This window comes from Eriocheir sinensis, chromosome 5, assembly GCF_024679095.1.
Source record: "Eriocheir sinensis breed Jianghai 21 chromosome 5, ASM2467909v1, whole genome shotgun sequence".
Taxonomy (NCBI): domain Eukaryota; kingdom Metazoa; phylum Arthropoda; class Malacostraca; order Decapoda; family Varunidae; genus Eriocheir; species Eriocheir sinensis.
This window is the reverse complement of record NC_066513.1, coordinates 14419848-14443127: the sequence shown is the minus strand read 5'-3', so window position 1 is coordinate 14443127 and position 23280 is coordinate 14419848. Positions and strand designations below refer to the sequence as shown.

General features: G+C 42.1%; 1 protein-coding gene across 1 annotated transcript; it reads left to right on the top strand.

Annotated features, from left to right (window-relative positions):
- The first annotated feature begins 505 nt into the window (after positions 1-505).
- LOC126984580 (tuberin-like) lies at positions 506-22829 on the top strand. Its single transcript, XM_050838322.1, has 29 exons — positions 506-757; positions 4702-4892; positions 5402-5599; positions 6342-6516; positions 7218-7409; positions 9795-9951; positions 10084-10235; positions 10651-10823; positions 11335-11503; positions 11747-11971; positions 12233-12395; positions 12744-12851; positions 13098-13216; positions 13363-13509; positions 13843-14029; positions 14355-14551; positions 14735-14845; positions 14952-15067; positions 15279-15424; positions 15571-16529; positions 16751-16835; positions 17234-17431; positions 19494-19636; positions 20391-20560; positions 20851-21082; positions 21255-21371; positions 21569-21709; positions 21944-22114; positions 22456-22829. The coding sequence occupies exons 1-29, from the start codon at positions 563-565 to the stop codon at positions 22693-22695; spliced, it is 5577 nt and encodes a 1858-aa protein (XP_050694279.1). The 5' UTR covers positions 506-562; the 3' UTR covers positions 22696-22829.
- Positions 22830-23280: the final 451 nt, after the last annotated feature.

Here is a 23280-nt window from a genome sequence, read left to right as displayed (position 1 = left end):
AGATGGTAACAAGCCCTCAAGGGGTGGGATAAGTGAGGAGCCGGAATGGGCTTCACGCTGCCCTCCTGTTATCTGTTCTCATGGACAGTTATTGTTGGCCGAGTGTTCCGAAACGTGACAACGATCTGATACACTTCTTGAACGGCCCTGCAAGGACGTGGATGGGCAACACTAGCAAGTAGCTATGCAGGTGGAGGCGCGTTATCGGCCAAGGCTGCATGTTCAAGCCTGTTTAAGGACATCTCATAACACCTACCCACCATTCCCTTCACTCGTAACGTTCTAGACAGTCTCTTTAATCTACTTTACCTCTAAAAGGAAGCTCCAGGCCGTGGTTATGGAAGAAAACACGAACCAAGTTAGAAAACACTGTAAGCTGGGGAACGCCTCGGGCGCTGCCGACTGGCTGCGTCGGTTACATCACCAAACTCGACTTGAAGCTTCCTGACTCGAATGAAACGCGCTCGAAGCACATTCACGAACAGCTGCGCCCAGCACAAGGGAACCAGTCCAATGCCCGGCGCCTTGCTCTCCACAGATCCTCACGATATCTCAGCTGAAGATGAGTCGGGAGAAGAGCTTCCCAGATAAACTGAAAAAATGGCTTCAGTCCGGGGGCGTCACCACCGCCACGCCAAACACCTTCTCGCTGACGAAGGAGCAGGAGGCCGGACTCAGCAGCACCTCATCCCTCTCCACACGCCTCCGCACCGTGGGAGCGTTAACGGACATCTTTAAGGCGCAGAAGATTGAGGAGGTAAAGTTGTAGGCGCTAGCAAATGGTAGTTAGTTACGAATGGGTACCTAACACCACTAGTTATTGACTGACTCGACATATACTAAGATACAGCGTAAGTTTTAAGGGTGGGAGAAATTATCTAATGTAACAGGGATAAGTTTGCGACATATCAAATTCACATATTTTTTTACTGTAATCTATTATATAACTCGGCCAGATGACAATAATACTTAAGTTTGCCTCGCACACCAACAGTATTAGTTTCATTGGATTCTAATCAGAGGGAGAAATTGTAACAATGCATGTCTTTACACCTAAGAGTCTTGAAGGTTATACTCTAGACTCCATAGTTTACCTCCAACGAGTCGGGTAGCGAACTCAGTCTTGATTCTTAGTTTTTTTTTTTTTTTTTTTTTTGGGGGGGGGGCCTAAGCTGCTTCCTTTACTTTAAAAAAGAAAAAAAAACGTTCACACAGCGAGTAAGAGTTAATACAGGCAATTCAAAGTGGCTACTGGTGTGTGTCAGTGGTTTGTGACGAGGACAAGGATAGTTCACTGAAACGTCTCCGCTGCTGACGTCATCAATCGATGACATCACGGATAGCACATCGGGCGGTACCCAAGAGGTTTCCCGCTATCACTTAATCGACATTTTGTTCGGCTTCGCGCCCCGACTCCCTGGATCAGGATTCGCACCCAAGCCCGCAGATTCGTGGGTCCCCTCTTTACCTTAAACAAGTCTTTGATGTTCACTTGACACCGAAACCGTTTATACCCCCCTTCCTTTTATCTCTACCAATATTACCATTCCCATATACTGCAATAATGACCCCATTTGTAACAATCCAACTATAGTACTCTCCATATGACCATAGCGACGGTTTGCCCTTAATTCACTCTCTGGGTACTTAACGAAGAAGTAACTGACGACGTTGATTGTTGCATAGTCATTATACTGCACAAGTGACTATATTAGTAACAATTCAACTATAATAATCTCCACAGTATGACCATAGCCACAGTTTGCCCTTCCGGCCCTCCTTTTTGGTCAAGGCCTCACCTCTGTGGTCTCTTATCCTTGGTGTGCCCTAGTTCATACAAGCTATATAGTGCATTCATTCCTGGGCCATAGTTAAGACACACTGTAAATCCCATCTCGGTGAAAATAAATTTTAGTACCGTGCCAGTATCTCATTACCTACTTTATGAAACATTAATTACTATATCTTCATATATCTTTTCTACAAACCTTCAACAGTCATGGAAACGCTTTCAAATTCCAATTCAAGGACTTTTTTTTTTTTTTTTACTCTTGAAAATAGGGAATAATGTTTACGAAAGCGCGTCGCCTTCTGGCGGCGGCCGCGGCGACGGTGCCGCCGCCGCAGCCGCAAAATAGCTCGCAGAGGGTTTAGGGTTGGGGAGCAGGGCCCTCACATGGGGGGGCAGGGGGGAGGCATATGCCCTGGGGCAGCAATTTTAGGGGGGCATCAATTCTAGCCTGGACCTGCCGCCCACAAGGCTGAAATAATGATAATAATAATAATAATAAAACGGTCAAAGAGGGCCTGAATAGTTTACCGTAATCGACAATTTTTGCATTAAAATCAACAAAATATGAAATATTTTCACTTATCCTTTCTGCAGTAGGGACATTAAATACAAATTTTAAAATCTGTGATTATTTCGCAAGCCAATATTATCTTAAATGTCTACATGAAAAAAATGATTTAAGTTTGGCTCAAAATACTTTTTTTCTTTTTCATGATTAAGTTCGACTCAAAATACCCAAGTTTTCTTTTTCATGATTAAGTTTGACTCGAAATACCTACGTTTTCTGTTTCATTTGTTTACCCATGCTCAGCTGATTTGCGGTTTTGGCGCACTGCCGAAAACAGCCTGTTCCCAGCTGCTTAGGTAAATATGGGTTTTTTCTACTCTAAGATATTTTTTGCCGGATCATTGATAATGCCGATAGATGAAGTCACTTAGAAGTTCGGTATTTAATGTGTATTCATGCCACAAGGTGTTAATCTCTTTAGGCTAATAGACAAGGCAAGCCTACCCTAAGTTAAAGCTTGCATTCAGAATTTCAGAGGTTTGCAAAAATAGATATTACCTATGTAGTGTCAAGATTCAACGAGAGCATACACAAATTGAGAGATTATTTTCCTTGAAATGAGAACTTTGCCCTGGGGCGGCACTTAGGCATGTAAGGACTGTGGGGCAGTATATTTAAACTACTCCAACCGAATTTTACGGCCTGCTAACGAGGGGGCTGCGCCCCCCTCGACCCCCCATTCTAACCAGAGGAGGCGACGCGCTTTCGTAATCATTATTCCCTATTTTCATGAGTAAAAAAAAAAGCCCTCGAATTGGATTTTGAGTTTCCATAACTGTTGAAGGTTTGTAGAAAAGACATATGAAAAGCTACTGATGTTTCATAAGGTAGGTAATGAGATATTGGCACGGTACTAAAACGAATCTTAACCCTAATCTCTTTGAGGGGTAAATTTAGGCGGCCGTTATGGCTCCCTTACCTTTCTTGAGGGTTGCAGGGAGTTCTTGGCTGGCCGGGGGTAATTTTTTTTTTAGAAGGGCAGGAGGTTCTCTAAGCTGGGTATACTTGACGGGAAATTCGCTCGGCACTAAGAAAGGCACCTCACCGACTGAACGTAAATCCTTAGACCGCGCGCGCGACGTTCACTGTCCCGGTTTGAACAGCGTGCCGCGGTGAGAACAGAACAGCGCTTACGCTACCAAATTGTTGTACTCGCCCTAACTGCATGCGTCAGTTTCCTCCTAAATCTACCATAACCTCAATACTAACGTTATTCAGCTATACTTATTGTTAACAGATACTTATTTACACTATTTTGCGAGTGGAAACGAATAACAGACGTTCTGCATTTATACCATTTTTCGAGTGGAAACGGTTAAGATTTACGTTGTGCACCTTTCCCCATTTTGTTCCCTACTTAACCAACTCCTCTTTTAATTGTCATAATTTCCCAACACCAACCTCCAAACCTCCCGGAAAGACAGAAAATGAGATATAGGGGAAGGGACAGTACTAATGCTTAAAATTATGCAATATCCAGTAGTGATTCAGCCAGATATATAGCTTAGGTTGTATGATAGTTAAGCATATGATCTCTCAAAGCTATATAGATATGACTTCACCATGGAGTTTAGGTTTTCGACTCCCATAAACTATACTTCCTAAGGCCAAAAAAGAGATTAATCGCCTTCTCATGAGGGTTTTTTTTCACGTTCATGGCACAGTAGCTTTGTCATACTACTGTTGTGCTGGAAGCTTCCCCCGGCGACCATAGGCCTCTAGAAGGCTCCGGGAGAAGCGAGCAGGGGGGTGGGGAGCAAGGCGAGCCGTCCGCGCCCCGTGGGGCGCGGCCAGACGCCAGGCGGGAAGTTTTGCCAACTCGCGTATATTTTTGCTACATGTTCTTGTATGATCTAAAATATACTGTAACATTCTAGACTGTACTGTTCTGGATATATATAGGAGAAGAGGGCGAGAGGAGTCCTAGCCCCAGTCATGGTAAGCTAGTGGTAAGTGAAGAGTCCGAGTGAAGTGTACTACTAAAGAAGAATATTAAACTACAGACGCTGTGTAAAGTCACTAAAGTGTTTACATATCTCCCTCTCACGTAGTCTCCTGACGGCGACACGGAACCCAAGTAACACGTCCGGCATAACACTACTATCAGGGCCATATATTAAGCTACCCCTGGAAACACCCAAACATCTAGGAAAGCCTTATCAAATGTATACCTGGGTGGAATATGGCCCTACAATAATTTCCACATGCTATTTTGCACCCCTCCCCCAGAACGGTATTGAGAAGGTGTACCTTATCAGGGTCATAAATCTACCCCTGGAAATACCTAAAACCTCTACTGAAGCCTTGTCATAAGTGCTCCTCTGCCCTTCTCCCCCTCCAGCATGGCATAGAAAAGGTGTGGTGCCTCGTGAAGGACCTCCTGGACGTGGAGAAGATGCCCCCTCGTGCCCGCATGACCACCCTGCGCATGCTGACCACCTATGCCCATGGGGAACAGGAAATGGGCAACATAAGGATGATCTTCATAAACCATATCAAATCGTCTTACACTGAGGAGGACCATGAAACCCTGTAGGTGTTGGTAAAGTCTAGTATCGGCGCGTTGATAAAAAGAAGTCATTACCTTACCCTGCCATTTCCCTACCTTAACCTGCACCTTACCTTACCTTCGATCGTTTTCTTTGGGGTCAGTGGCTGTGTTTTCTTCCAGTCTTTACCCTACCCTCGTTTTCCTCAATGATTGCCTGCTCCTCCTTACCTTCCCTTACCCAACCATTTCTATACCTTTCCCTTACCTTTCACTTTTCCTTACTCTCCATTTCCTTTATCTCAATGGCCACGTGTTCTTCAAGGTTCAACTTATACCGTGCCCTTCCTTACCCTGCCATTTCCCTACCCTGCCCTTTACCTTACTTACCCTCATATTCCTTTATCTCAATGGCCACGTGTTCCTCAAGGTTCAACTTCTACCGTACCCTTCCTCACCCTGCCATTTCCCGCTGCCATTTCCCAACCCTGCCCTTGCCTTTACCTTACCTACCCTCATTTTCCTTTATCCTAATGGCCTCGTGTTCTGCCAGGTTCAATTTCTTCCGTGCCGTCCTGTCTGATGGCCGGCGAATGGACAGCGTGGAGCATGAGGTCGGCCCCATATACGCCCAATGGCTGCCGCTCCTGTTGAAGTCCCCGGTCAAGAAGGAAGCCCTGGAACTCACGACCAACCTCATCAAGTTCCAATCAGCCTATACGGATTGTAAAATCGTTGAGTTCTATGTGAAGTAAGTGGATTGTAGTGTAGTTTGAAGGATTTTTTTTCTTATATGCTGCTGGGAGAGGCATATTAGACTGAGGTGGTTATAGAAGGAATTGCTTGTATTGGATATTTTTACTTATTTTCTTGGGTCATAGATTGCTCTTGTGTTTGCAGTCTGTCTTTAAAACTAGAGCAACTAATATCCTTGGCTTATATTAGTCTCTCAGCTGTTTGTAGTGTAGTTTTTCTTTTCTTGTATGCTGCTGAAAGAGGTATAAGCAGGGATGGTAATGGGAGTAAATGTTTGTGTTGCTTAGTGTGTTACAGATTTCCTTAGCCCATGTTCTTCTATTATATAAACGTTTGTAGTGTACGTGAGTATCTTCAAAGCTTGTCTAATTAATTTCCTTGGCTTACTGTGTTTCTATAAGTTTTCAGGGTTTGCAGTCTGCTCACATATCAATTCGTTAAAACTTTTGTAGCGAACTTCCCTGGCGTATATTCTTCTATTGCATAAGTCTGTGCATTCAATGTATCTTTTAAAACTTGCCTAAATCATTTCTTTGACTTGTTCTATAATGTTTCAGTGTTTGCAGACCTTGTTCTGTGTGTTTCAATGTTTTCAGTCTTTATCAGTTTATTAAAGCTCTTGTAACAACCTTCCTTGGCTTGCCTTTTGTAATATTTCAGTTGTATTGCCTGCACAAGCTTTCTCATATCCATTTGTTTCACCCTAACATCTAAAATACCTCCTCGTTCCACCCCAGGGAAGTTATCCGCAAGATGCATAGTGCCGAGGACGAGGAGGAGGCCCTTCTGTGCATGACTGTGCTGGAGACAGTGGTGGCCTACAGGTACTTGCCCTCCTCTGTCCTGTCCACTGCCCTGATTGGCATGTGCAGGCTCGTCAACGTCTCCCACCTCACCGAACGGGTTGTCAAGGTGAGGCAAGGTGTGGGCCATGTCATCTGAGTGCCTATATCTAATGTCTCTACCTGGTTTTATAAATGTTATGGGTTTTAATCACTAGTTCAGTACAGACCAGTAATGGAGAATATCTGGTGTCTGTATCTGGTTTTATAAATGTAATGGGTTTTAATCACTACAAACCAATAAGGGAGATGGCTATCTAGTGTCTGTACCTGGTTTTGTAAATGTAATAGATTTAATTTAATACAGACCAATGATGGAGACTGCTATCAAGTGACTAAACCACCACCATCAAGTATTGTACAGGGCACTAATGCAGTCACATGGAGTTTCAAATGAAGTATTAAGTGGGATCAACATGAGGAAACTATAACTTCTCCCAACCTATTATTCATTCCTAGTTACTAATTTCCTATTTATTATTCCCATATGCAGCCCTACTCTTGAATATTTCACCCCACAAGTCCTCCACTTATTTTTGCTCGGCTAGATCCTTTACAAAGTGAAAATATTGAATCCACGCCTGGTTCAAGGGAAAGATGGGGTACAGACTCCATACCATTATTTAGAACTGCGGAGAGAGTAAAATATGTCCCTCTTGATTGCTCTCCACTGCATAGGGAAACAGGCATTTGTGTCCTATTCATGATTTGATTCTCCAAGCAAATTTCACAGGTCTTGCATGATGGGGCTGCCACATGTTCATTTTGCAGGTTGTGAGGAACATTCTCGCAACAACTGAAGCTTCCACAGCCTATGATATGCTGATGCGGATCATTGACAGAGGGGCAGATTTCCAGCTGGTGAGGAGTGCCATGTTCTTCTGCGCCTACTTCACCTTCGGGATAGAGCAGCTCACCTCGCTCAAGTACCGGAAACGAGAACTGATGCAAGCCATGTGTGACGTAAGTGATTTAACTCTTATTTTGTGGCTCAGGCTTTTCATATCAAAGTACTAAACTAGAATGATGGTTACAGTCACCCTTTGTGTATATGATAGTTTTTTTTGTGTGTTTTTTACATCAGAGGACACGGCTCGAGGGTAACAAAAAGAGTATAAAAAAAAAAGCCTGCTACTTGCCGCTCCTTTAAAAGATAAAAGTAAAGAGTAGCCAAAAGAGGTCAATTTTGGGTGGAGAGGTGTCTTGATACACTCTTCTTGAAAGAAGTCGAGTCATAGGCAGAAGGAGATACAGACAAAGGAAGGCTGTTCCAGAGTTTATCAGTGAAGGGGATGAAAGAATGGAGATGCTGGTTAACTCTTGCATAAGGGGTTTGGACAGTATAGGGATGAGCATGAGTAGAGTGTCATGTGCAGTGGGGCCACAAGAGTGGGGGAGGCATGCAGTTAGCAAGTTCAAAAGAGCAGTCAGCATGAAAATATCGATAGAAGATAGAGAGGCAACATGGCAGCGGAATTTAAGAGGGAGAAGACTGTCAGTAAGAGGAGGAGAGCTGATGAGACGGAGAGCCTTAGACTCCACTCTGTGTAGGAGAGCTGTGTCATTGGAGCCCCCCCACATGTAAGATGCATACTCCACATGAGGGCAGACAAGGCCCCTATAAATGGAAACCATCTGTGCGGGGAAGAGCAACTGGTGGAGACGGTACAGAACACCCAGCCTCGAGGAAGCTGATTTAGTAAGAGAAGAGACATGAAGTTTCCAGTTGAGATGTTGAGTTAAGAATAGACCGAGAATGTTTAGTGTTGAAGAAGGCGATAGTGGAGTGTTGTCGAAGAACAGGGGATAGATATCTGGAAAATTATGTAGAGTGGATAGGTGGAGAAACTGTTTGTGAGGCGTTGAAGGACACCAGGTTCTTCTTGCCCCAAATGAAAATAGTAAGGTCTGAGGCTAAGCGTTCTGCCTGGAAGCATTTAGTTCCTGTTGGGTGGGTCTTCTATTAAAAGAAGTTCAGTAATGCAGAGTGGAGTCATCGGTGTAAGAATGGATAGGACAGTTCGTTTTGGAAAGATTATTAATGAACAACAGAAAGACAGTGAGAGATAGGACAGAGCCCTGTAGGACACCACTGTTAATATGTTTAAAGGAAGAACAGTGACCGTCTACCACAGCAGAAATAGAACGGCCAGAAAGGAAACTGGAGATAAAAGTACAGAGAGAAGGATAGACACCGTAGGAGGGTAGTTTGGAAAGCAAAGATTTATGCCAGACCCTTTCAGAGGCTTTTGATATGTCCAGTGCAATAGCAAAGGTTTCACTGAAACAGCTAAGAGAGGATGACCAAGAGTCGGTTAGGAAGGCAAGGAGATCACCAGTAGAACGCCCCTTGTGGAACCCATACTGGCGATCAGATAGAAGGTCAGAAGTGGAAAGGTGCTTTTGAATCTTCTGGTTAAGGACTGATTCAAAAGCTTTTAGATAGACAAGAAAGTAAAGCTATAGGACAGTAGTTTGAGGGATTGGAACGGTCACCCTTTTTAGGCACAGGCTGTATGAAGGCATGCTTTCAGCAGGAAGGAAAGGTAGATGTTGACAGGCAGAGGCGAAAGAGTTTGACCAGACAGAGGGTGTCAGCATGGAAGCACAGTTTTTAAGGACAATAGGAGGCACTCCATCAGGTCCATAAGCAGTGGCGGGATTCAATTTTTTAAGAACAGGTTCTCTTACTCCAGGACTCGCTACCAACAGGTTCTCTCACTATCACAGTCTATAGAAGCAAACCATGCTGGTTGGCCTGATATAAGTGCAAAGATTGATCTTTGGGTTGCCACATGCTACAGTCTTAGCAAGTGAAATTCTGAAATTATTGATTTTAGTTATTTTCCCAACTTTAAAAAAAAAAGTCCAAATAATGGTTAAAGCATAATTAATACTGAGCAGACAGTATATGCTTGATGACTATTAAAATGTTTGTGTAGTTGCAAATGTTATTCATTAGACTATTACCAGTTGTGATAATAAAATTGTGCTAACATTTTCATAATAACTGTTTGCAATTACAAAAAAAAGTTATAAGTAAAAGGTGTTCATGGTGGAAAAATTGAGAACCCCTGATTTAAGCTAACATTAACAACCGGTTCTCGGGATTAAAGAAATTCCAAGAACTGGTTCTTGCGACCAGTGCAAACCAGCTGAATCCCATCACTGTCCATATGCCTTCTGAGGATTGAGGCCAGAGAGGGCAGAGAAAACGTGTGTGAATATATGTCTTACTGTGCTTAATATGATACAAAAAGGGAAGAAGATATGATCTACTTCTATTAAGTTAGTAGTTTTTTAGTCTGTCTGTATAGATCCCATGGCAAATACAATTTCCTGTTACAGAGTCTGTCCGAGGCCTCTCCAATGAGTCGCGAGGTGCTGGTTTTGTATGAGGTCTCGCTGAGTCTGCTGCGGTTGCTGCTTCACCCCCTGCCAAAGCTCACCTCAAGGGAGTGGAATCTTGCACTTGATGTCTTGAGCCAATCGTATAAGGGCCTAGGTACCACGCCAGATTTGTGATGTTGTTTCTCTGGAAATATGTATACATGATTATTAAGAACTCTTTTTATTAAGAGCTTTTTACCAAACTGTACCTTTACCTAAGTAGTGGTTGCTTTTTGTTATTTTTCAGAGAGGATGGAGGATGGAGAGCAAAGGAGTAGTATCCATGCAGTCCTCGGAAGTGCAATGAGCGGCGTGGAACATTTTATAGAGGACAAACAGTTTAATGGAAGTATTGACAAGTTTCACAATCTGATGGACAGAGCCGCCCGCCACCTGCCAGTAAGTTCTCCTTCAGGTGGCCTCACAGTAGTGTCCTAACCCTACATAAATTGAGTGCTGTATGCTTCTCTGACAATGAGTAAGATTACTGTTTTTATCAAACCATGAGTAATTGATGTTTTGGAGTATGGAATCTAAAAATATTTGAAGGGGAAATTCTGCCCTCCAACACTATATTTATAATTTGGTTTCAACAGCCAGCGAGGAGCTTCTGTTCTATGCCAGGTGATCATGATAATTATAGTTTGTTCTAGAGTTAATTGAACATGATACAGATCCTTGAGGAACTTTTCTAAAATCAGCAAAATACATTTGTTTTTTTGTTTTCTAGTTTGTGTTATGAGAATTCTTTTGTATCTTTTTAATTTTGCCTTACTCTGTCATAAACCTGAGCTTTGCTTGTCCTGTTTTCCAGGTTCCGTCTGTGATGAAGGTCATAGATAATCTAAAAGTGAAGGCCACTCCTCCAAAGAACAACTGGGTCAAAAATCTTTATGCTTTGGTGAAAAAGTATTTTGTTAATGATTCCAGAGACGAGGTGAAGATGAAGGCTCTGATGGTGCTCCACCAAATTTATCTTGATTACAGGTAAAACCTCTTATGACTTTAAATGGCTGTGTTTCAGTCATACTGGTGTGCTGCATGACAAACCTGAGTAGTGTGAGGCAGCACTGCATGGTTGTGAGTAAAGTGGCTTGTAATGTTTTAGTCAAGTGATATAAGAGAAGCAAAGGGAAACCAGGCTGTAGGCTTTTGAAATCCTGAGATTATCCATTTAAAACTTCAATATTCTACTTGAATATAATTAACTGTGTATAGGCTACTGATTTATCACTAACTTTAGAGGTGGTCACAGCAGCCTTGTATGCTCCTACAGCAGATGAATCAGACTCAACAAAAACAAATTTCTCAAAAATAATTATCAAATCTGGAACCTTTGCCTGCCCTGCCCTTTGCTTGTCCAAGGCAGCACGTATGGCTGAACATCCAGTGCAGGTGTTTAGGAAGAGAAATTAAACACTGGGAAATGCAGAGCCCATTTGTTACCTTTTAAGGATGATGACTTTTAATACCCAATGCAAAAACCTTTGTGTTTCAGACCTCAGCATGGAAGTGTGATTGTTGAATCAATTGTTACTAAGCTCTTTGTGGGGTATGAGAAGCTGCCTTCCCTGCTGGTGAGGAATCTGGTTGTAACGGTGATAGACAGCATGGTCACATACGAGAGCTGCCCGGCTGTTGAGGACCTGCTCGGACTAATGGAGGATGTAAGGAGGCCTTGTCAGTTTAACATATCACAGCCTTAAAACTTATGTTATGCTCTTATTCTTTCCTGAAACCATTTCTGCCTAATTGCTTTTCACAAAGGTATGATTGAGTAGCTTGAATTTTTATACCCTAAGTATAACTACTGCTGACTTTTTATACATTATGACCCTGTCTCTTCCTTCAGAGTATTTAAAGCTATAGATTGTCACAAGCTGATTGCTTATTTCATACACTTCCACCAGCTCCTGATGGTCAATTACAAGCGGCCAGACTGTCCGGCACTCACCTCGGCAGACACACCCGACATCAGCATCACAGTCACTGGTTTGGTCGTCATGCTTCGGAAAAGGTCCTGGCAGTCACCGTCCAAGTTTGCAGTCATTATCTACGATATGTTGATAAGATTTTTAGATCAACACTACCAGAAACCAGAGATACTAGAGCAAGCAAGTTTGATAAGATTCAAGGTAAGAATTTGCATTAACCTCAGCATCATTTAATAGCAATTATAGATTGGTAGATATGTTAAGTGTTTTGAGCTAGAATTACATATTTGTTGATCCAAGGGACTTGCAAATACCTCTTAACTGCATCTGCCTTTACTATATTGCAATTTTATATCCTAGTAATCATGTATGTTCATGTGCAGAATAATGAGCAGGATTTATGAAGCTGTGAATTCTTTAACATGATTATGATTAATTTATTGTGGCAACATTTTCTCACAGGTCTTTTTGTTCATCATGGGAATGAACTGCAATGAGAGGAATGAGCTTGGCTTCACGATTGGTGAATTGAGTGCAATTGAGGACAGACTCAGAGGGTCCATTGAGCCCTACACCCCCTTCGTGGTGGTCAGCCCCAAGGAGCGCTCAAGCCAGGAGCTGCAAGGTGACCCAATACTCATTCTTCCATTAGAAGCATGAGTAAATATTTAAATATTTTTTTTCAGTGCATATTTTTTGTTTCATGAAGTTTAAGTCTTGTGCCTCCTTTTTAACTTGAAATTTGAAAGTTCAAGGCTACACTGTTAAACTAGACATTTTTTACCCAACTCCTCTGTCAAAACTTTTACCCAACCGTGTTAAAACTTTTGGACCTTCATGGCCATCAACTTTGTGTCTGACCTATCCAATTGATATCTTGTTTAATCTTCATTCAAAGTAAAGTATTTTATGACTAGTTATGGGTTCTCGAATGTAGTAATTGGTGAAGAACTAAAGCAGCATTTAACACCAGAGACCTCAACGTGTGGCACCGAGGCAGACGACATCGCTGAAGACGTCAGCGTTATCTGTCTTGGGGATGTGGGGAGGGTCCTCTTGAAGGCGCTGGAGATGGAAAAAGGTAACGTAACAAAGCACTTCCCAAAAATTTTCAGTTAGGATTTTTACCAATAATGCAAAATTCATCATCCAGATATGTATTTTCTCTTTTGCTCCTCCTTGTGCATCTTCAAACTCTCCCGGCAGGCTTAAGGGAATATATCACTTGCACAAATGTTGTACTAATATTAGGAGATGTAATTAGTTTTTCATATTTAAGTGATCCAACATTAACTTGTACTAATGGATGCTGGTCTTTCATCTGCAGACTGGGAAGTACTTGAGCAAATTGTGAGAGTCGTGAGAGAGAACCTGCACTGGAAGACTTACGTGCTTGCCTTCAGCGATGGCAAGATGGACCTCATGGCTTCAAGAGTCTGTAGAATGGTAACACTACAAGATGGGTTATTATTTTCCATTAGGACCAAAGATAATTTTACTTTTACTGAATTTTACATTATATAGAGCCGAGTAGAACTTTGATATGGTAATTTTCTTGTTGACAAAAGATTTCTGTTCTCTGATATTTCCAGGTTTACGACGCCTCCCTAAACTACCCCAAATGTCTAACCTTCATCCCCGAGCCTTTATCACGCTCAAAGTTTGAAAGTAACCTGTATCCTCTGCTGGCACAGTTAGTTGCCCACCACCAATACCTGCACTCCATGACACAGCGGAAGGTAGAGTGATGGGCATTTTGTTGTGTAATTATCTCTTATTTCCTAAGACTTTATATGCTGTATTCCACCTTTTTCCATAATGATCTAACACGTTTTCTCAGCTCATCCAGAAGGTAGAGTGATGTGCAGTTTGTCATGTAATTATCTTTCATTTCCTAAGACTTTATATGCTGTATTCCACCTTTTTCCATAATGATCTAACGCATTGTTTTCCCAGCTCATCCAGGAGGTAAGGAGTAATGTGCAGTTTGTTGTGTAATTATCTTTCATTCCCCAAGATTTTATAAGCAGTATTCCACCCGTTTCCATAATAATCGAACTTTTTTTTCCCAGCTCATCCGCTCTCTGCAGCTGGGTGTGATGAACAAGGACTCTGGTCAGCTGTGCATTGAGGCCATAACCCTGTGTGTGATGGAAATGCCGCAGGCCATGGGCAAGGAGATAACGAGGATCATCTCCCATTTTGCCAAGATCACTCAGTCCGTCACACATTCTCAATCCATGTTAGAGTTCCTTTCCAGTAAGTTATGCTGTACTGGTGAAAGTTTCTTGAGATTTCACTATAGGCAGTATTTAAAGCTGAAGGTGAATTTCCATATTGGCCGATGCATGATTGATGTATAGGAGTACGTACACAAAATAAGTGTAAGGGAAGAAATGCATCACTGGGTACATATTTCATAATTTTACATAACCAATTAATTTACCATGTGAATTTCTCCCATGGCTTAAAGGGTTTCATGCATTGGCAGATATAGTTATTTGATGAACATGAATATTAGGAGGCTGAGTATTTATTCCTATGTAATAAGGGTGCTGATGCCTGTACATAAGTTTTCCCCCAGCTCTCCTTCACTTCCCTCGGCTGTACTCAAGCTTCGTCGAGACTCAGTACAAGTGTGTCTTTGCCATCGCCATCCCCTACACCAACCCATTCAAGTTCAATCACTACATTGTGTCTCTGGCCTTCCATGTCATTGCCATGTGGTTCCTCAAGTGCCACCTCCCATTCAGAAGGCAAATCGTAAAGTTCATCACAACCGTAAGTAAAGTTGCCACTCGTCTTTGGCTATATCTCGCCTTCTTATATCAAAGCTATGTCACGTGTGCTGTGATTTCCCGTTGATTGCTGTTCATATTTCCTTGCTTGAGTTGAGAATTTTGCAGCTGTGTTGTGCAATGGCTGATGTTTGTTAATGTGTAAACGGTGATTCTTTATTTTCAGAGTTTGATGAAGAAGTTTGAAATCTTGGTGTTAACTTACAAGCAAAGAGCTACCCCAGTAAAGGTTAAATCAAAAATTAGCAAAAAGGAGAAGGCAAAATTAAAGGAAAAGGTAAATGACCATTTTTTTTTTTTGCTGCTTTGGGTTAGTTGATAACCTCAATTTTTTTTATTTGTGCTGATGTGCTGAGATTATTATTATTATTTTTTTTTCTCAGCTGGATGAGGAGGAACGTAACCTACGAAAGCTTCACGTATTCACAGACCTCATGGAGACCTGCTTTGACCTCATGTCTCGCTACGTATTTGCTTACTGCAAACCTGTATCAGAAAGGTGAGCTGTAAATTGCTTCAAAAAAACAGTTTTAGAATATGAATGAAAGTGATTTTCATAGTTAAAGCTAATCTATTCTTGATCTTCATAAATCTGTTCCCATTTTTTCATTTAAGATAAACCGTCCGTTTCCTGTTCATCTATTTTGTTTTATTACACAGAACTTTCTTCTTTATTTTTCATAGAATCCATAATTCAACTCTTAACACAGACCGAGCACGATGGCAATGCTGGTCAAGGGAAAATGTAAGACCTGGATTACTGGCAACAAGCTGATCTCCATCACCACGTCAGGCTGTGTGGGGAGACAGCTCAAGCCTGGCGTCTGTGATATTTGTCAAAACTATTGCAGTAAAGGTGGGTGATCAGTGTTCCTTACAACACCTCAACATAATGGCTGAAGTTGGTGAAATAGACGTTGATTTTACTCTTGCAGTGGCCTGAGATGCAAATAGGACTCTAAAAGCCTACCTATCTTCATAAAGATATAGCTTCTTTTACAGGTCCCCCAGATTTAAGGAAGGTGAACATGGATGAATTGGTTCTTGATGATGCACCAAAAGAGAGCTCCCCAGTTTCCAAGCCTGCACCCAAAGCCACTCCTCGCTCAACTAGGCCTGACTCCACCCAGACCTCCCCAGTCTCCCGACCAGAATCTTCTTCCTCAGAGTCTCGAGCTCCATCCCTTAACCCTTCCCAACCCTGCTCTCCTACTTCCCCACCTTCCCCTTCTCGTCAGCCACCATCAGCAAAATCGCCTTTCTCCTTCCTTTCTCAACTATCACCCTCTCGTTCAAGAGCGAAATGTACTCATCGTTCTCCCTCCCATTCCTCAGAGTCTCCTTCTCCATCGCCTTCCTCCATCCCTTCTCAACCATCCTTCTCTCATTCCTCAAGAGCACAACCTACTCTGCCTTCCCCCTCCCATTCCTCCAAGTCTCCCTCTCCTTCCTCAAAATCCAGATCTGGTCACCCATCTCCCATTAGTCAGCCTTCACCATCGCCACAACAGTCCCCCTCTGACTCATCAAGGTATTCCTCCCCTCCGTATTCTCCTTTGTCTCAACTTCCAACTGTTTCAGCCCAATCCTTGCCTACGGGTAAACCTCCCCTTCGTCCATCAACCTTCCCAAGATCCCTCTTCGGCCATTCCTCCCCGTCCAACCCCAGAATCTCTCCCTCGTCTAAAGGCTCTCCTTCCTCGCCAGCCAGTCGACAACACTCCTCTCTGCCCTCTCCCTCTACCCCTCGCTCCCCACCCTTCCCCTTTGCCCACTACCCAGAACTTTCACCTTTCCTGTCTTCGCCAACCTCCTCCCTCGGTCTGTCCTACACTTCCGACTCCTCTCAAGGTGCCTCACTGTCCTTCACCTCGGAGTCCTCTCAAGGCACCTCCCCCGAACGCCCCGCAGAGAATGCAACAACACAGTACAGTCCCTACTCCCTGTATTTGCAAAACCTGGTAGGTGGTGGTGTGCTGTAAGATATTTTGTACTCGTTAGTTTATTCTAATATTTAATTTAGACACTTTGTCTAGAGCATGGTAACTACATTCTCAAAATCGAATTAAAAAAAAAAAGTCATTCTTTGCCATCAAATATTTTCTTCAATTTGAACGTTCAATCCTCTGAAGAAATCTAACTTACTTGGAAAACCCAAATGCTTGGATTTTCTTTACTGCAGACAGAAAAACGGAACTGGAAAGAAGTGCGCTGCTTTGTCCCCCTACCGAGAAAGCCTGCTCCTGCTGCTGCTGCTCCTGCAGCCGGTTTGTTCTATTGGTGTATTATTATTGACCTTAACTCTGTTAATATACATCGTGTAACTGGTTTTGCTTTGTCATAGTAGATTAAACCCATTTTAGTAGGAATCTTTTTCTCATGATTATTGACTACAGTTTAATTTTATCTGGCAGAGGTGTGGTTGCTCTAATGGTGTTTACAAGACTTCATCATATAAATCATCTAAGGTCTCCTGATTGATCATATAAATCATCTAAGGTCTCCTGATTGAAAGCTGAAAGACTGGACTATTTTCCCTATTGTTATTATTGATTTTGACATGCTGAGTTTAAATCATGGGATCCTACTCTCAGTACAATGCATTTTTCTCTCAAACTACTAAGGGGCAAAAGTTAAGAGTACAGCACTACATCTGTATCTACAGAGGTGGATGGAGGCAGGCAGAGTCATCCAAAGGTGCTCACGGTGGGAACGCCTCCACGTCTGCAGATGCCAATGCTGCCCCCACGACCTCAGGATGTTGCAAAGGAGCTTGGACTCAAACCTGGCATGCCTATTGTTCTTCATAAATGTTCCTGCTGGTGCCGAGGATGGGCTGAGCTATACATGAGGCAGCCTTGTGGTGTGTACCCTGGCCCATTATACCAGTAGCAGTTGATGCTTCGATATTACTTTAAAAATTTTAATATGGTCTGTTTCAGGATCTTGGGATTGAATTGGAATATCTTTCATCTAACAAACTTTCACTCAAGCCAGTGACACTGACAATGAGCAAACAAGGTGATGGTAATGCTTGGTGGTGGTGAATTGTTCCAGCTAGGTGGGGGGGAAGTCTTTAACATCATCATCATCATCATTTCATCGATGCCTGCTCCTAGGAGCTCCCACCAGGGGATGGCCACGACAGAAGAGCTTCCAACTTTCTCTATCCAGACACTCCCTCCTTGCCTGCTCAAAGTTTCTCAAAGATCTTTCCCCCCTCTCCCCAACGTACTCTTGCACCCTATCCCTCCATTTCACTGGAGGTCGTCCTCTAGTATTCCCTCTCTCTATCTCACTCACATACACCCTTCTGGTCATCTTACTCTCCTCCATTCGCTCCATGTGGCCAAACCACTTTAAGGTGTGTCGCTTCACTTCTTCCACCACTCCACACTTCTTCCCTTCACCCGTGACACATTCCAAAATGCTCGTACACACTTTCTTTACTCATTCCATCCATTCTACTCACACCACAAGCACTCCTCAAATAACTCATTTCAACTGCCTGCACTCTAGACCTCTGACTTTCATTCCAGGCCCACGTTTCACTTGCATATGTGAGGGTTGGTACTATTATTGTATTTCTCAAATCCTTCTTTACTTCCATGCTCACACTTCTGCCATTCATGATTCGTCCCAAAGACCCTACCACCCTTCTTCCTTGCAATGCCCTTTCTCTTATCTCTCCCTCCATACCACCATGCTTACACATAACTGATCCAAGGTACTTAAACTCATTGACCTCCTCCATTTCTTCACCATTCAAAATTATTTTGTATTCTTTTTCACATTCAATTCCCACTCTATATGGGCATACAAAATCTACAACCTCACTTCTACTTCGCTCACAAACCATCACTTTACTTTTGTTGACATTTACTTTCAGCTTTCTCCTATTACAGACACTATCAAAAACACTGACCAAATTTTGTAGCTCACTTTCATTTTCTGCAATGAGCACCGTGTCATCAGCAAACTATATCGAATTCAGTACCCACCTCCTTCCCTCATCGAACAGTCTTACTCCAACTTTGCCCTTCATTCCTCTGACACCATCCATATAAATATTGAATAACCATGGTGACATGATGCACCCTTGTCTTAAGCCCACTTTTATCTCAAAATGTTCACTTCTTTCTCCAATAATTTTGACACCTGCAGATGCATTCTCATAAAGACTTTATTGCACTAAGCAGTTTTCCTCCCACACCATAAATCTTTAAAACCTCCCACAATGCAATCCAATCGACTCTGTCATAAGCATTTTCCAGATCCATGAAGGCAGCGTATAGTTTCTTTCCTTTTGCTATTATTTTTTCTACTACCATCCTGAAGGCAAATATCTGATCCACACATCCCCTTCCCTTCCTGAAGCCTCCTTGTTCTTCGTTGATTTTCTCTTCTGTAAGTCTTGGCACCCTCTCTATTATAACTTTTCCATATACCTTTCTGGGTATACTCAGGGGACTTATACCTCTATAGCTCCCACATTCCCCTCTCCTGCCCTTCCCCTTGTAAACTGGGACAATGATGGCTTTTGTCCAGTCTGCTGGCACCACCCCCCCCTCCCATGCTACTTCACATATCTTGACCATCCATTTCAAGACTTCATCTCATCCACATTTCAACATTTCTGCTGTGTCTAACCATTTTAACAAATGTTCTAGCCAAAATTCTGTTATTCCAAACCTTTACACTACTGGTTGAGTGGCTTTAATTGATATTGTTGAAGATTCTCCAGTGTCAAAGATGCACCAGTGATACAAACTAGCTTTAAAAGTTGTGTTCTGGAAGGTGGTTTTGATGCCAATAAGGAAGAATGTGTTTTTACTTTTTAGTCACCTCTGACATGCAGAGGACTATGAAGATATATGTTGTTCCAAGTCTTTGGAATGTGTGTTAAACTTTTGATATATTTTCAGGCAACTTTTCAGTAATGATGACTATCCAGAATAGATCATTCAGCAGTGATGATGACATTCTTACTCTGGGGGACATAAGTGAACTCCCTTCCCCATTCTGGAAAGATATGCCAGGCAAGGCTACAAGAGGAAGAGAGAACCCAGTAAGTTTTTCTTTATTAACCCTCTCGAGCACGATGACGCATTTCGCGTCATCAAGGGTAAAAAGGTCCTGGCGCACAATAACTCAAAACGCATCATAAAAGTTTTAAAAATTGATTAAAAATTAGTTTTCAGTGAAAGTGCGTCAAATTTGGGAGCGTCATTTGTTAGAATAAGTTTTCTTGGTGTAACTCGGGAACTAATAGGCGTATGAGGATGTTGAGGATATCATAGGAATCCTCACTAAATTCCACTTCGAAACATGTATTCAGCTAAAAAAGTTGGCCCACAAAATTTCGAGCCTAGCTAGGGAACAATACAATACTCAATACGGAGACTTGAAACGAGTTTGTATTGTTTATTTTCCTCTATTTTTATTTGCGCATGTTCGAGTACAAGTCTTTATAAAGCCATTGATACCAAATTTATTGGGGTACGATATATCTGAGGGTAAAATATGTCTGGGAAGGTAGAGTATCGCGGCGGCAAAAGAAGGCTGGTCGGGCCTGATGGTGAGTGGAACAAACTTATTGGAAACTTGCGGTGTGCGAGAGGGTTAAATCTGTAGTTTTTTGTATATTGCTTAGCACTGTGGTTCTTTGTTACATTATATCCTTGTTTCTTTATTATTTTCCATTCTATATTTTCCATGACCAGGGTCAATTAAGAGAATAATATTAATTCCTCAAATGCTATTGCTAATCAGTTTTTTTTATAAGAACTGCTCTTTTTGCTTCATTACTTGACACCTCACAGGACCCTGCGGAGGCAGTGGGGAGAGGTGGTGGCAAGCAAGGTGGTGATGCCTCATCTGTTCAGAAGACTAAAACAAAAACAGGAGCGATTCCCAAGGAGCATCCTCATGTGGAGGCTCGGAGTCCTGGTACAGTGGAGGAGGATGTAGTACCAGAGTCACTGTCACCAAGGTGAGAGCACATTTCATAAAGGTATTGTGACTAAGACTAAGGGCTGCATGAATACAAGTTACAAGTTCAGCTTCATTGAACTGGCAGCAGACAAAAGTTTACCTCTAAACACCATTTTATTTCCATATATATGGCTACTACTTTTAATTTTCTAATGTGAAGATGTTGATAATATGTATATGTATAATATGTTTATTTTCAATTATTGATCTTTAAATTAGATTTGGTTAAAAGTACATTGTGAATAGCAGTAAGTTATGTAGTTGCAATATTGATGCTTTTCCTTCCAGCTTCGTGTTCCTTCAGCTGTACTACGATGGCTTGATGCCAACTGATGACAGACGTCCCGTCCTGCTGCCAACTGAACAGATGGAGATGCACCGGTCACTCAAGCTTCTGGACCTGATCAAGCCTTGTGACACCCACAAGATTGGAGTGCTGTATGTGCGCAAGGGGCAGACACTGGAGCAGGAGATTCTGAGCAACTCTTTTGGCTCACTCAGATACATGCAGTTCCTCTATGTAAGGCTTTGAATTCCTTTCTACAGATTTTGATTTTACAGATTCATGGTAAACTTGGTTGACTGATTTGTACCAGTTGTAATAGTCTACACTGAAAACAATTTTTTAGAGAATGAGTAGAGAAATGTCTTGTGCTGTTTTGCCCGAAGGGGTAAGAAGAGTATTGTTTCAGGCTCTGGGTTCCTATGTGGAGTTGACAAACTTGTCCCAAGATGTCTTCCTTGGAGGCCTGGACACATCAGGGGTGGATGGGAAAAATACTCTAATCTGGCATGACGACTTACTGCAGGTGAAATATTTACCAAATGAAATGGCCAATGGCTCCAGAACACCAACAGTTTTTGTGTACCTCAGAGTACATTTTAAGATTGGCAGCCATTTACCATCTACCTTGTATATCTTTAAATATCAGGGTGCTGTATACCTTAATAGTATAGTCTGCTGAAATATATTATTACATGTTTGAGAGGGCTTGCATCTCCCCAGGTTGTGTTCCATGTGGCCACCATGATGCCCACCAGGGACTCTGATCCAAGATGTAATGGAAAAAAGCGGCACATTGGGAACAACTACGTCACCATTGTGTACAATGACAGTGACAAACCCTACGGCCCACACACCATCAAGGTAAACCAAGCCCTCGGTGGGTATATTTCTGTAGCAGCACAAAACCACAATGGGCAAATCTTAAGAATTGCTAGTGTTTTTTTTATTTATTATTAATCAATATTTTGTGGTTACTTATAATGATTATTATTGCCTGAAGAATAATTATTATTATTGCCTGGAGAAAAAGTTGAAATCCATGACAGGTGGAGCTGAGAAAACGTATTGTTAATAATTGTCTCAACTACTTTTCAGGGCCAGTTCAATCACATTGTGATAGAAATTGTACCCAACTATAAAGACACCAACACCGTCAAGCTTCACTGCCAGCCTCAGATGCTCAACTACTTGAAGGGGACGAGTGCACGACTGGTGTCCAACGCCAGCCTGCCCATGCTTGTCAGGCAGATGGCCGTCCACTCTAATGTGAGGAAGTTTTATTTGTTGATTATAATTACTACAAAACTATATGCCTTTAGGACAATGATTACTTTTTTTTTCCTTAAGTCTCTATTTGCTCATGTCCATACACTGCATCCTTGCCCTACTCGCATCATTATCACCATCTTCCATTCCTTGTCCATTTAAAAAATCCTCATAAAGACTGACCTAAATGACAAAAAAGGTCATACAGGTAGACATCTTTATATAAATCCATGAATGATACATAAAGCAATGGCAAAAAAATAAAATAGTTGAGAATAATCATTTACCACCTCATACGAAGGTGGTGGCTCTGAAAATACTCCCCTTCCCTCCCTTCTCAGCTGGCAGCCAAAATCTTTGAGTCGCTGACACGCCCACCACACACCCCCTACGCCAACAACTGGGTGGAGCGGCTGCGACACATCAGACGGATCTGCAACAATGTACAGGGCAACATCAGGAAGAGTGATGAGAAGTTTGGTGCACCCGAACTCAATGACTTTGCCGATTTGACTGATGTTACCGTGAGGAACAGAGAACCAAATAAATCTGGCAAGTACTCCATTCAGCTGATGTACTGATGTGGGTGTTAGTGTTGTAATGTTTTGTTAAGGATATTGTATGTTCCTTTTTTACTCTATTTTATATCATACATTTTGAAGATTTTATGAATTTTACTAGTACTGTTTTCTTTGCAATTAAAATGGTCCTTTCACATCATATATAATTTACCTGAATACTTGCAGCAATAGCATATGCCCCTTACTCTGTATTTGCCTTTATCTGAACTTTAATCAGTGTGTCTAGATGAATGTAGTCTCTAAACTGTGCAAGAGAATATTGACAGATGGATAAATTATCTGGAAGAAATTGGTACTTTGACGTCAATTTGGATTCAGAAGTCGAAAATAGTGTCACTAAGGAATTTCCACATAAGGGTGGATTGTGTGCCTAAATCTAGAGAAAGCCTTTGACATATCCACCATGGGCTCAAGGGCAAAATAACAGGAGGACCAAAGCTGTGTGCAACTAAAGCACCTGTCCCCAACTTCACCTTGAGGCAGCAAGCTCATAATGGCTCCAGATTTGATGGGTTGTCATTTACAGCACATGTACTGCCATTTGTCAGCAGAATATCAGGCACTCAAGATTTTTGGAAATTGAAA